Source organism: Phallusia mammillata, chromosome 5, assembly GCF_965637545.1.
Source record: "Phallusia mammillata chromosome 5, kaPhaMamm4.hap1.1, whole genome shotgun sequence".
NCBI lineage: Eukaryota > Metazoa > Chordata > Ascidiacea > Phlebobranchia > Ascidiidae > Phallusia > Phallusia mammillata.
Genome location: NC_137256.1, coordinates 8,265,365 through 8,277,356, shown reverse-complemented (window position 1 = coordinate 8,277,356; position 11,992 = coordinate 8,265,365). Strand labels below are relative to the sequence as shown.

Sequence of the window (11,992 nt, the reverse complement as noted above, 5' to 3'; positions counted from 1 at the left end):
TTATAACCCCTCCTTTATTTTATGATGAAAAGAATCTTTATTATGAAGATCTTTTCTGGCAAATGTTTCTCGGCGTTAGACTTTTAGTCACAAAAACAACTTATATTGCCGTTTTACTTTATTTTGGACCATTACGACAATGGGGTGTAATTGAAGCGTAATGTCAGTAATTTGCCATGAAATTCGTATGCTTGAGTTATGCTGGCACACATTTGGTTTTAACTGCAATTGTCGAAGTCAAAATTAACTTGCAGTTTTGTTTTGCAGTTGCACTAAACCACCAGACACGTGACAGAGCGATGCAGCTCAACGATTCGATGTTTGAACTCAACGGGGGGTGTGGATATGTTCCAAAACCTCTATGTCTATTGCAGGTGAGGAATATCTATTTACATATGTTGATTTGGGAAACTTTGACATTTTTTACCAACTTTTCAGTTCAATTAAAGCAATGTTAAGCAACAACTGAACATATAATCACACCATTCATATCGTAGAAGTTATTTTTTGCTTTGTAATAATGATTACACCGACCTAACATAACAACATTGAAGCAATCAACGCTTTGGAGAAAGTAGCAAAATTGCCAACAATGTTTTTAAGAGCGTTGGTACACACGGTGATTTTAGTTGGATGTACTGCAGGTCACTCGTTGTTACTAGGCATCAAAAGACAGTAACTCACGTGATTGCAAGTTTGGCGCATTGTGGGTAAACACGACCGGAAAGTCCCCAAAATCAACCGCTTGAGAAATAGTGTGGTATCAGATCTTTTACTTCTTACAATTATAAACAAGGCAAAAGAAATAAAGGCTGTTGTCGAAGTGTTTCATTTCGTAAATTCTGCGTATTGGATAATAGTACGTTATCGCTTAATCTGTTGGCATTTTTACAATTTCCACCCAAAAACAACAACCTGTTGAAGTAATATTGTTAAATTATTCATTTTTACAACAGGACGAAACTTTCAATCCACTTTCCACGTCACTGCCACGCAATCGTGACATCATGCATCTCACCATTGACGTCATCAGTGGACAACAATTGCCTAAACCTCCCAACAGCGTACTTGGCGAAAGAGGGGAGGTGAATAATCGAAAAGACAAATTTTGAGTTTCTTTTTTAAAATGCAGCAAAACAATAAATTTTTGCCTGATGATGGACCAGTAAAAAATTAAAAGAAAGTCAAATTTCAAACACTTTGATTTAATTGTGGCTTGGACAAGAACAGAATTGATAGAGAATATCTAGCCTATGATGTTTTCATTTTATTTGAAGATAAACATTTAAAAAAAATGATAACTAGGATCAGCCCTGAAGCGTCTGTGCAGACCAGCGATCACGGGCCTTTCGTACTTCGAATAGGAAATCAATTTACGTTTTGGCCAAACTACTTATCTACACATAGCGTCGTTTTAAAACATTTGCACGGTTTAAATAGATCGAATTTAATACACCATATTTCACGAATTAAAAATATCAGTCATTGCTTTGGTGCTTGAATTTTATTACACCCTGAAACTTAAGTGCTGGATTGTGTGGAGGTGATAGCATTTTGCACTGAACATGTCCAGGCAGTAACAAGGGTTTGGCATCATTTATTCACTTGTCACATTCTCACATCCTGCAGATAATCGACCCGTTCGTGGAAGTTGAGTTACTCGGAACAGCTTCAGATTCTGCTAAACGACAAACCAGCGTGGTTGATGACAACGGTAAGAGATACAAACGTTTGTAGGTCTGAGTGATAAGGGAATTTTTCGAACACACGTATGTGCTTTTTTTATTGACTAGCGTGTTTTTAATGATTTAGAAAACATGAAACATATTTTTAAACAAGTTTGAACGCATTTTTCGTGGCGTGCATTTTCAGCTATGTTTTGTTAAAAACCATTGCACATATGACACGGACTCTGTATCCGTAATAGTACGGCACTAGCACAGTAATGGCATTTTTTCTTGTCGAATTAAAAGCACTGAAATCAAACTTTGTTTTCTAGGTTGTTGTTTTATTTGTTAGATTGAGGAAAAAACGCTTTCATTCTTGTTAGGTTGCACAACCCTGTTTTTTGTTTGACACCAAGTTTTGTCTTAATAATACCAAGACCGTGATCAGCAAAAAGCTTAGCCTTGGTTACTATCAAGACAATTTAAAAAGGAATCTTTGAAAACGTTTCTTTACAAATCACAATACGCACAAAAGAATTCATACACATGTATTTCGTTGTCATTGCCTTGCATGGATGCTTTAGGACAGGGCTACCTTTATACAATGTCTTCTTATCCCATCTAAAATAACATAATAAAATAGTACTATAAATGCGAACCAAAATTGCCAGTCTTTTTTACCTATTTAGTGGCGAATTTGTGGAATTTTAGTTTAAAAAACATTATTAACTACAGCTAAAGCTTTACTGTTTCACAAATCGGTTCTTAAAACTTAATTATTAACACTCTATCTCGTACCCTCGGGTATTTAAGAAATGCTTAAGAAAAGAAATCAGCAATATATTGCTTTCTTAAAATCAGCAATATATTTTAATGTTAGGTTTCAATCCCGTTTGGAGGGAACGTTTTGAGTTTTATGTCGGTTATCCAGAATTGACGTTCGTCCGATTTGCTGTGTGGGACAGCGATCCAATTGGTCGAGATTTCATTGGTCAACGAACTTTAGCCCTCAGAACTATGGCAACGGGTTAGTTCGGATGAAATTGTTGCCTTTTGTGTTCGTCAGGTTGTTTAGGCTCTAACCCCATCCCGTTTTTTTTGACATTTGATTTGAAAGGTTGGGGTTGACGAATTTTGAACTTTAACTGCACAATCTAAAAATAAAACAAATGAAATGTAGACTTATAAAAAGAAGACGTTTCAATTGAGGATAAAAATAACACAATACTATTTAATAGTAATAACTTTAACGTTTACATCCTTAATTGGAATAATTTGATATTTTATAATTTATTGGTTTAAGTAATAAAATAATAAAATATAAATATAATAATTGGGTTAAGTAATAAAATATTTACTCGTATTCATGCAGGTTATCGCCACGTTCAACTCACTGACCAGGAATGTGCGTCAATCTTTGTGAAAATTAGCAAGACCTACCTTAATCGATCGGTAAGTAATTATAACAACAGTAATTACTTGTTTAAACACAAGCAGTAGTACTAAAAATAATATTTTCATTCAGTTGAGGTTCTGAAAAACAATAAAAAAATATTTAACAACTAGGTAGTCTAAAACAGGGGTCCGCAAATAGTGGGTCGCGACCCAAATTTGGGTCGCGAGACCTTCCAGTCTGGGTCGCGAAATATTTTAAATTTCCCATGAACATGATCATAGCATCTATAGTTTTAATAAACTTCACATATTTTCAACCTCCTAATTATGTTACATATGACTACGTAACTGTTACATACAGTCTATGTAACAATGCAATAAGTTAAGCGAACCTGCGCAAACGGTCATGCTTTTCTGTTTCCATTTTGCAATGCGAGGTTAGCAGCAGCAACGTCCGTTTACCTACTGTTTTATGTGCTGACTTTCGCTTTATTTTGTGCAAGAAAATAGCAACTGACAATAGCTTAACAACAGTCTTAATATTGATATCTAGTTGCTTAGTATTTTCCACAAACTGCATGCAACAAAATGCTTGGGTCGCGAGAATTTAGAGCAATTTTTTTAGGGTCGCACCAAAAAGTATTTGCGGACCCCTGGTCTAAAAGACAGTGAGAAATAAGTTGTTTTAATATAAAATATCATTTTACACTTAACATGCTTTATAGATGATCAAAAAGCCTTCCAAACTTATCAATGTTGCAGCCATGATGAAGAAAAGAAAAACAAGCAAGCGACTGTAAGAGTCATTTTCTTTATCTAAACATGTTGATAACTTATTACAATAAATTTCACTGTATTGTTGCTACATTAGAAACTGCTGAAATGTACATATTTTACAGTTTAAAGATTGGTACTATTAAAACATAAATTGATAAGTTTTAATGTTCGCTTCGTAAAGCGTAAGTGGAATTTTAAACAACCTATAATCAACAATCAACATTTGGATGCTTTGGGGTTTGTTTTTATTGTGTAAAATCAATGCACATTGAGAACTTTTTTGATTGTTTTCTTTACATTAGACTTCTCCCCAACTGAGTTTAATATTTGTTATTATGTTTATCCTTAGTGTAAACGTATGTTATTGCCTGATAATAATAAATGAATATAATTATAAAATATCAATACAATAATTAACATAAAAACACATCTAAAATAAACATCAAATCTACCTTAAATGTACCCCAAGGTCGTTGCCACGTGTCACAAAATGGGCGCTATTACTTGTAGGCAACTTTTACCCATTTAAATGTTTACCAAACATGTTTGTAAACATTTGTGTGCAGGCTTTCAATAAGAAAACCTCGTGAAGATCAAATACCTTTTTATGTTGACAACAATCACAAGGTGGCGACAAACAGCAATCAAACGGCACAAATTGATCGTTCAAAATCTATGAGCTGCTCGCGAACTAAAAAAGACCCAGTTTCTCCTGTGCTAACGAAAAGAGGTGGGTTACAACATTAAAGTCTCTGAAGAAGCACATTTTTTGTTTTAATAGCCGAGGTGTTATTGCGCCTATTTTGTGTTCGTAAGGTTGAGGGTTCTAATCCCGTCTGCTCTCCCCCTTAAGCAAGAAACGGAAAGGTTTTGAATTGGGCAAGTTGATTTAATTTAGGTCACCAAATCACCCTAAAACAAGAAAAAGAAAATGAAAACCCATCAATGCAATATGTTGCACACTTAGACATTTTTAATACATTGTGTACGATAATAGTTATTGAAGTTTTAAGGACAGATGTTACGAGACGTCTTTTTAGTTTCAATATATTCGTTGCAAGAATAATTTCAATTTTCCGTCACTTACTAACTTCGCTGTTTTCTAAATGCAAAACCAATTGCAACGCAGTATTGCAATCGTCACAGAACAATATAAAAACATCGTACAACTTACGTAATTTTGTAAAGTTCAAGCAGTGCATTTTTCGCATGTAATTTTACCGTTAAACACTTGAGGCGCAAGCCTAAAATTACGTCATTTTTGGCCAAGAAGCTGTTGTTTACATAAACCAGATCATCCGCATTTGTCACATTCTAAATTGGTTTCCGTCTCGGGGAAATAAAGTGTCAGTAATATTCGGATATTTGTAAGCTTTCAACCAGTGCAATTAAAAATAGAGTGTGATTCGCAATCGGAACACCTTTGGCCGTTGGAAGGGGCGTTCGACCTTACAGAAGCGTAAAACTTCTTTTACAGCTTGTATACGTATTTATAGATGCAAACCCAAAGGCAATTACAGGTAAACGCTTGTCAGAGACCTTCACCTTTTAAGTGCCCGTCCAAGAACTTCGGCAATTAGAGGCTTAACACGCGCAAAAGCTATTTTAGCTTCACTTCAAAAAACGCACGCCCCCGCAAGCAGAAAAAAAAACGTTTTCTCTCGCTTAATAAGGAGGTGTCGTTCCGCTTGGGTGATTTGTAAACAAATCTGATTTCCTTCGCAGATGACAACCTCGAAGCCGATGACGTCACGCTCGCATCCTGTGACGTAGCGAAGTGCAACGACGTGACGTCAGAACGTAAGTTGAGGCCAAGTCTTTGTTTTTTAGGCATTGATTTCAATTCATCTGGAGACTTTTATTTCATGCCATTGTTTTGTTACTAGAGCTATTTTAAAGGTGAACGAGAATTTGAACGTTAAATAGATACATTTTAAGGAAAAACAAAAGTTTGTGTATTTTGTAATCTAATTATAAATTATAGTTTAAAAATGTTGATAAACTTTTTTGCGGACATACAAAGTAATAACTAGTCAAAAACATACGATTTTAACGTGTTTAAAACTAGTGTTCAAGTTATAAAAGCATTTCATATTTTTTGCTGCTTCATCAGCTGGTCAACTTTAAGCTGATACTTAAAGGTAAGAATTGTCAGGTGTTGTGACCTCACAAAGGCGCCACTTATGTGTCTGTGACGTCACAATGTGTCTGTGTTCGTTTGCTCTCGTCGTTCTTACCGCAACCCAGCGTTGCCTTGCGTTTTTGGTTGTTTACGTTTCTTGAACGAACTTCCTGAGTGCGCGCGCGGCCTAGAGGGTCTGTTTAATTCTCTGTTGACGTAACAAACATTGCGAGGCAGTTTTAGGGGGGTTAAAAGGCTTTTTTGCTTGGTTGAAGACCTGAGAAACGGTTTGTGTGTTAAAGTGACCTCTAGGAGCTTTTAAAGGGCATGTGTAAAACTAAAGCGTAGCTTAAAACTGAAATCGCTTGAAAGGTTGATTAAAGCGTTCTGTCAGGCGGAGTTGGAATAGTTTAAAATCACTGCGTACTTTGAAATGACCAGCGCAATCGGAATGTTGAATACAGCACGCTCGCTTATAACCTGTTGATAAATCATCATATTGATTGACAAGTTAATGGTTCACCGTTCTTTTTGCTGTATTAACTAATAGCATAAAAATGCCAAATTTTTTCAACATTTATAAGGCAACATGTTTTGGTTGAATATTACATTTACTGCATTTGGGGAGATACAGTACAAAAAGCCCGAACCTAATTGCTGTTAGGTAATGTGTTGGGTTCAAAGTTGGTAATATCGTAAGTACTATTACGGAAAAACATGTATGTTGAAAAACGTCAAATCATAAAGTTAGTTTAAGCTTTTTTTGCGAATAAAACCTGTTTTACTAAATCTGAATAGTCGCGATTCTGCCCAATTTTTGCTTCAAATGAAATTACATTGGGAATTTAACAAAACTACTGTTGAACAAATCGTTGGTGGCATTAACCCTTTGCTCCTTCAAAAACCGCACAGGACGCCGAAAAATATCCGAAGTATCAGCTAACGCCTCTTTGTCTAAACCTCTGCAAAAACAAAGCTTATCCGCAAGCCGCAAATTTCCTGCAGTGATGAAACATTAAACCTTGTCTGCATGAAATCAAACTCTCAAGGTCTCAGCGGTTCACGGCCAAGCGCATAGAGATCATATAGCGCCCATAGAAACAAAAAAATTAAAAAGTCGACTAGTTGGTTTTGGTAACGTACGCGAAGATATTTGCACTGAAAACAAGGGCTCGGGCCGTGAAGGTATCGAGTTACGTTAGCGCTGGGTGACGATTTTTAGCACTTTCATCTGTTATCGCGAAGTGTGAGTCATGTAAAGGATTGCAAATAGTGGAACTTGGTAACTGACTCTGGCTAATAGCTTGGGATGCGCTGATAGATGCTGTTGCTACCAAGTGTGACAATGAGCCCGTATTCGCCGATAAAGTATAACCGAACAGTTAAGTACATAGGTCACACCAGGCGTATGCAATCTTTGTCAGTGATGAAATAAATACCGTTAATATAATGGTCTTTACTTTGTTCGGTACCAAACATGCTTTCATTGTTAATAACCATCAGTAAAATTCGTGAGTGATTCTAGCCACATTGTTAAGTTGAAGAAAAAATAGCACTGGGTGCTTTGATATGGTCAGAAACAAAACAAGATTTAAAATCATCCCCTATAGCATTGCACTAAAATAGCTTAGCAACCACACTTCATTTGCAATTCAAACGTCTCCGCAGGCCCAACAAACTTTATTCCATGGGCCGCATTTGACCCTAGGGTCGCAGGTTGCACACTCCTGGGTTACACAAACGAATTTAAAAGATTGAATCGTATGCTTGCTTTTTCAGGCAAAAACCTTTACCGCCAAAAAGCTAAAACAAACGTATAAAAAAATTAAATCTATGAAATTGTTAAATGTACAAAAACGGTTGTAATACAAATTATAAAACTTTATTTGCGTTAAGTTTATTTCGTTTGGAGAAAGAAAACGTATATAGCGACTCAAATCGTACAAAATCAATTTTCAAGTTGTAATTGATGGAGCGCAAAAATGTGGGTGGCACATTTAGTGAAACATGACTAGACACTGTGGAAGTATGCTGGTTCTGTATATACACATGACTAATGTAAAATGCTCAACTTTCATTCAAAATCTCACCATGCTGCAGTGATATTATTAAGTCTTATGTCCTCTTTGCGAAATCACCGTTAATTGATTTGCTGATAATGGTTTAATGATCGCGCTATCATGCTATCTTCAAGTGCCACTATGTGGGAAGATACACTACTTATCGCCATGCGCATGCGCGAACCAATGTCGTTCCGCAGACGGCAGATCATGCAATACATGTTATATTATTAATATCTTTGCTTTCTGCAAAATAATTGTAAGCGCACGAAATTGTCACTTAAGTGCAAGCCATAACCAGAAATTCTGTCAAAAATAAAGCCTAAAATTAGCCTTAAAAAAGGATTTACAGAGGTGAAACAACGATACAAATATTACCGAGTGTGAAGTGAGGCCTAAATCAATTAAGACCGTTTTGCTCAAAATGCAGCCGCAACCCAAACCCAAAAGCCCTGCCGAAGTACATATAAGTACGATGAAAGGCACCTAGAGTATGGCTAAAGGTATTATCCATCATAGGAGTGTTAGTTTTATCAACAAAACACATACAGTTTTGGTTTGGTTGGTTATGAAGCATTTCTATCAATTCATAAACTTTTTGACAAACAAATTAAAGGAAAATTGATAAGTTGTTCAGATCACATTCCAAGCATATTGCAACTATTGAATGCGTTAAGTCAGTCAGTTCGACTTTAAAACAAATAACGTGCTTCAAGTAAACCCTTAAACCGTTATTCTCACATTTTGGGGTCAAACTTTTGTTCCAAATTTCACCCCGAAGAATTCTCGCTTCGAAAACAAGTGCTGTGCACGAGCGAACGCAGCAGGGGGTGCTTTTGCCTTCCCACTGTGTCTGAACCCGATCATTACAACCCGATATCGGCACAGCGGGAAGCGTTTCAACCTAAACCGGTGACGTTATCTCAGTAGCTTGAGCAGGAAAAAGGCGCCTGGGATTGCGGTCGTTCATAAACGGGATTCCGTAGTCTGTGTGATATCATTCCGTAGTTTTTCAGGCTCAAAGCAAGTGACTGACTTATAAACTTCGCTGTTAAATGATTGTAACCCATCGTGTGTTAAGCAGTCTGCACTCTTTTTTTACAAAATTTGAATAATGCGTTTAGGTTTTGCAACAGACGAGCAAGAAGCTACTTTCAGGACGCGCAAATTAAACTAAAAGTCGAATAATAGTGAGAAACATAAGTAAAACAAGTTTGTTTAAACTTCAGAAAGTGCTATTTATTTGTGTTGTTGGGTGACATGGCATGCATGAAAAAGTATTTTATTTGCCCAAATGTTTGCAGTTCTAACCTTTTTTTGTCTTTTTAGATTTTTCACGGACACCACGATTTAGTTTTCGAAAAACTTTTCTGCGAGGCCACAAAGACAAATCAAATCAACAACCACTCTGTGACGTCAACAATCATCACGTATCCAAAGCTATGACGCAACTTCGCGGAAATTCGAAACTAAAATCCAGGGGAATTGGCTCCTACTTCGCCAAACTTCTTGGCAAGAGCAAAAAGACCAAACGTAACTACACCGACAGCAACAATGACGTCATCTGTAATGACGCAGGCTTCGACAAAAAGCGTGCCAAGACGAACGGCGGTGCGTGGAAACGAGCTCCAAACCACGTGACAGTCCAGCTGAGCGAAGCCCATGACGACACGATCCATGACGTCTTAAATGGGTATGACGTCATACATGAGCAGTCGTTGGCAAGTGGAAAGCCTGTGACGTCATTGCCCAAGCTTACTTCAACGCCAAAGCCTGGCGCGCAGCAACGTAACCAGAATAATAACAATAGCTCGCTGTCAGAGGATAAACAACAGGATCATGTACAGTCACGCAGCGGTTCCACTTCAGATTCTCAAATTGAGCATAAGAGTGAACAATCGACTCCCCCGACCATCATGTCGCGTGCCAGCCTGGGAAGATCGCGCAGTTTCTGCGAAAAACTCGCACCCAAGTCGCCGCGTCGTTATCTGACTTCACAAAGGCCGCCGCTGTCCGTCTTCCATGCCGAAATGCCGACGCGACGCATGGGACCAGAACAGCGAAGTGTCAGCACTGGCAACGTTTGTAATAACCTCGCTCGACAAACCCGTAACTTCACAAATGCTGACCCCAAGAGGCAGCTAACGCCTAAGAAACGGTCTCCGCACTATCTCGAAATGAAAGAACTTTCCCCAAAGCTGAAATGTACGAGTTTGCTGGATCTAACATCACAACATGTCAACTCAACTCCGAGCACAACTGTGTCGAAGATGATAGCCGAAAAGTGTGTGCAGTCACGCGCGACGAAACCAACCAAGCGCGACGATGTGCACTCAAACGGAACGAACAACCTCGCACATCAAATTATGAGTCTTACTACGTCATCACCACCTACTGAACACCGCCGTCAGCCCAGGAGCGCCAACAAGCGGCCGACTTCAATGTTGGTTAAACCAGCAGAGTCCGACTACGTCATGCTCGAGCCTCTTCCATCCAACGATGTCCAACAAAGCGATTACGAAGTCATGCGTCCTCAAGTGATTGAGCCAACGCAACATCGGGTACGTCGTTCGGCGACCAACCTTACCCCGTCCAAGTCGACCGGCTCACTGTTACGTAACAATTACGAGAATTCCGACTTTTTACGTCGAAGACTTGACCCTGATTGGTCGGCGTCCCCGTCAGCTGACTACAGAGCGGAGATCGACGCGCTCGTGGCGAGACTGAAACAATCAATTCGTGAGAAAGTTCCAGACCGCGTGCCGCAAATTCCAATTATGACGTCACACCGACAACCGGTGACGTCACAAAGTCGATCGCGGCGATCCAAGAGTGTCGATCCTTTGGACGTCCGCTGCACCGGACCAACTGAGGAACCACGTGACTACGACGTCGCTACAGCGAGTAGGAGTCGTTCCCGCGCACGAAACATCGCGAAACGTTACAGCCTCTACAACTCCAACGACAATTTGTCTCGCCACCTTTCCACCAATCCGAACGACGATTACGTGTACCTCAGCAAACCGATGACGTCACAAACAGCGAATTATGACGTCACGCACTCGTATCCCAACTCCTGCGAAGACGATTACGTCATGACATCCCGGTCGAGCGATTTTTATCGTTTAAACGTGTTTGTGGCAAATTCGCGTTCCAGCCCGGACGGTGCAGAGGGCGCCACTACGCGGATGCCGCACCGCTCATTGGATCGTACTGCGGCGCAACGAAGTCCAATCATTTATTACTCGTTAGACGTTTAATGTTAAGCCAAATTTCTTGCACACTGACAATCTGATCTGCAAAAAGCTAAACACGTTTGGTTTTTGCTGATTTTGTTTGACGTTCCTACATTGTTACTTGTTCTGTATTTGTTCCAGTTTCTTTGTTTTTCCATTGTGGCGTCACGTGTACGCGTTTTTTCGCGTTGTTGACGTCTTTTTTGTTTTCGTGCATCTTTCAAACGCGCTTGGTAGTTTTACTTCCAAAAGAAAATCAGTCGTTCTCAACTTGACCAGACGTGAAACTTGTTAAAAAAGAGAAATATCTTTGCTTGTAGAGCAACAATTAACAATGCTTGTAGGAAAATATCTAGGTATTACTTAACATATAGTTCATATTGAGAAGTCGTAGTAAAGACATAGGATGTAAAAAACTAAGGTGCAACGTCTACTAACACAAGCATTAAAAAAGTCATACGGCATTTAGCTGATTAGTGTAAGATTGAGCCATTACTATCCACAACATACATTCAAGCAGAAACAAAGATGTAACGTTAATTTATTAAACAAATTCTTTGGTGGTTGATTAGTGTAAGATTGAGCCATACCGCCCAGAGCATACAATTAATTAATAACTGAAAACAAATTAAGGTAACTGGTATTGTTCGCAACAAAGCATTAAAAAGGCAATGATTCAAAATGATTGCAAATACAAACGTCAATATCAACTGTATCAGAGCGAAGAGTAATTGA

The 11,992-nt window shown here is 38.5% G+C and overlaps 1 protein-coding gene across 1 annotated transcript in view; it reads left to right on the top strand.

The window, feature by feature from the left end:
- LOC145228222 (1-phosphatidylinositol 4,5-bisphosphate phosphodiesterase eta-2-like) overlaps positions 1-11,532 on the top strand; it is a 43,176-nt gene extending 31,644 nt beyond the window's left edge. Inside the window, exons 17-25 of the mRNA XM_080093227.1 lie at positions 268-374; positions 957-1,085; positions 1,630-1,714; positions 2,548-2,694; positions 3,040-3,119; positions 3,788-3,858; positions 4,406-4,569; positions 5,565-5,639; positions 9,351-11,532. Coding sequence (XP_079949353.1) covers positions 268-374; positions 957-1,085; positions 1,630-1,714; positions 2,548-2,694; positions 3,040-3,119; positions 3,788-3,858; positions 4,406-4,569; positions 5,565-5,639; positions 9,351-11,281 — 2,789 coding nt within the window. The 3' untranslated portion in view covers positions 11,282-11,532. The remainder of the gene's footprint in view (positions 1-267; positions 375-956; positions 1,086-1,629; positions 1,715-2,547; positions 2,695-3,039; positions 3,120-3,787; positions 3,859-4,405; positions 4,570-5,564; positions 5,640-9,350) is intronic.
- The last annotated feature ends 460 nt before the right edge of the window (positions 11,533-11,992 follow it).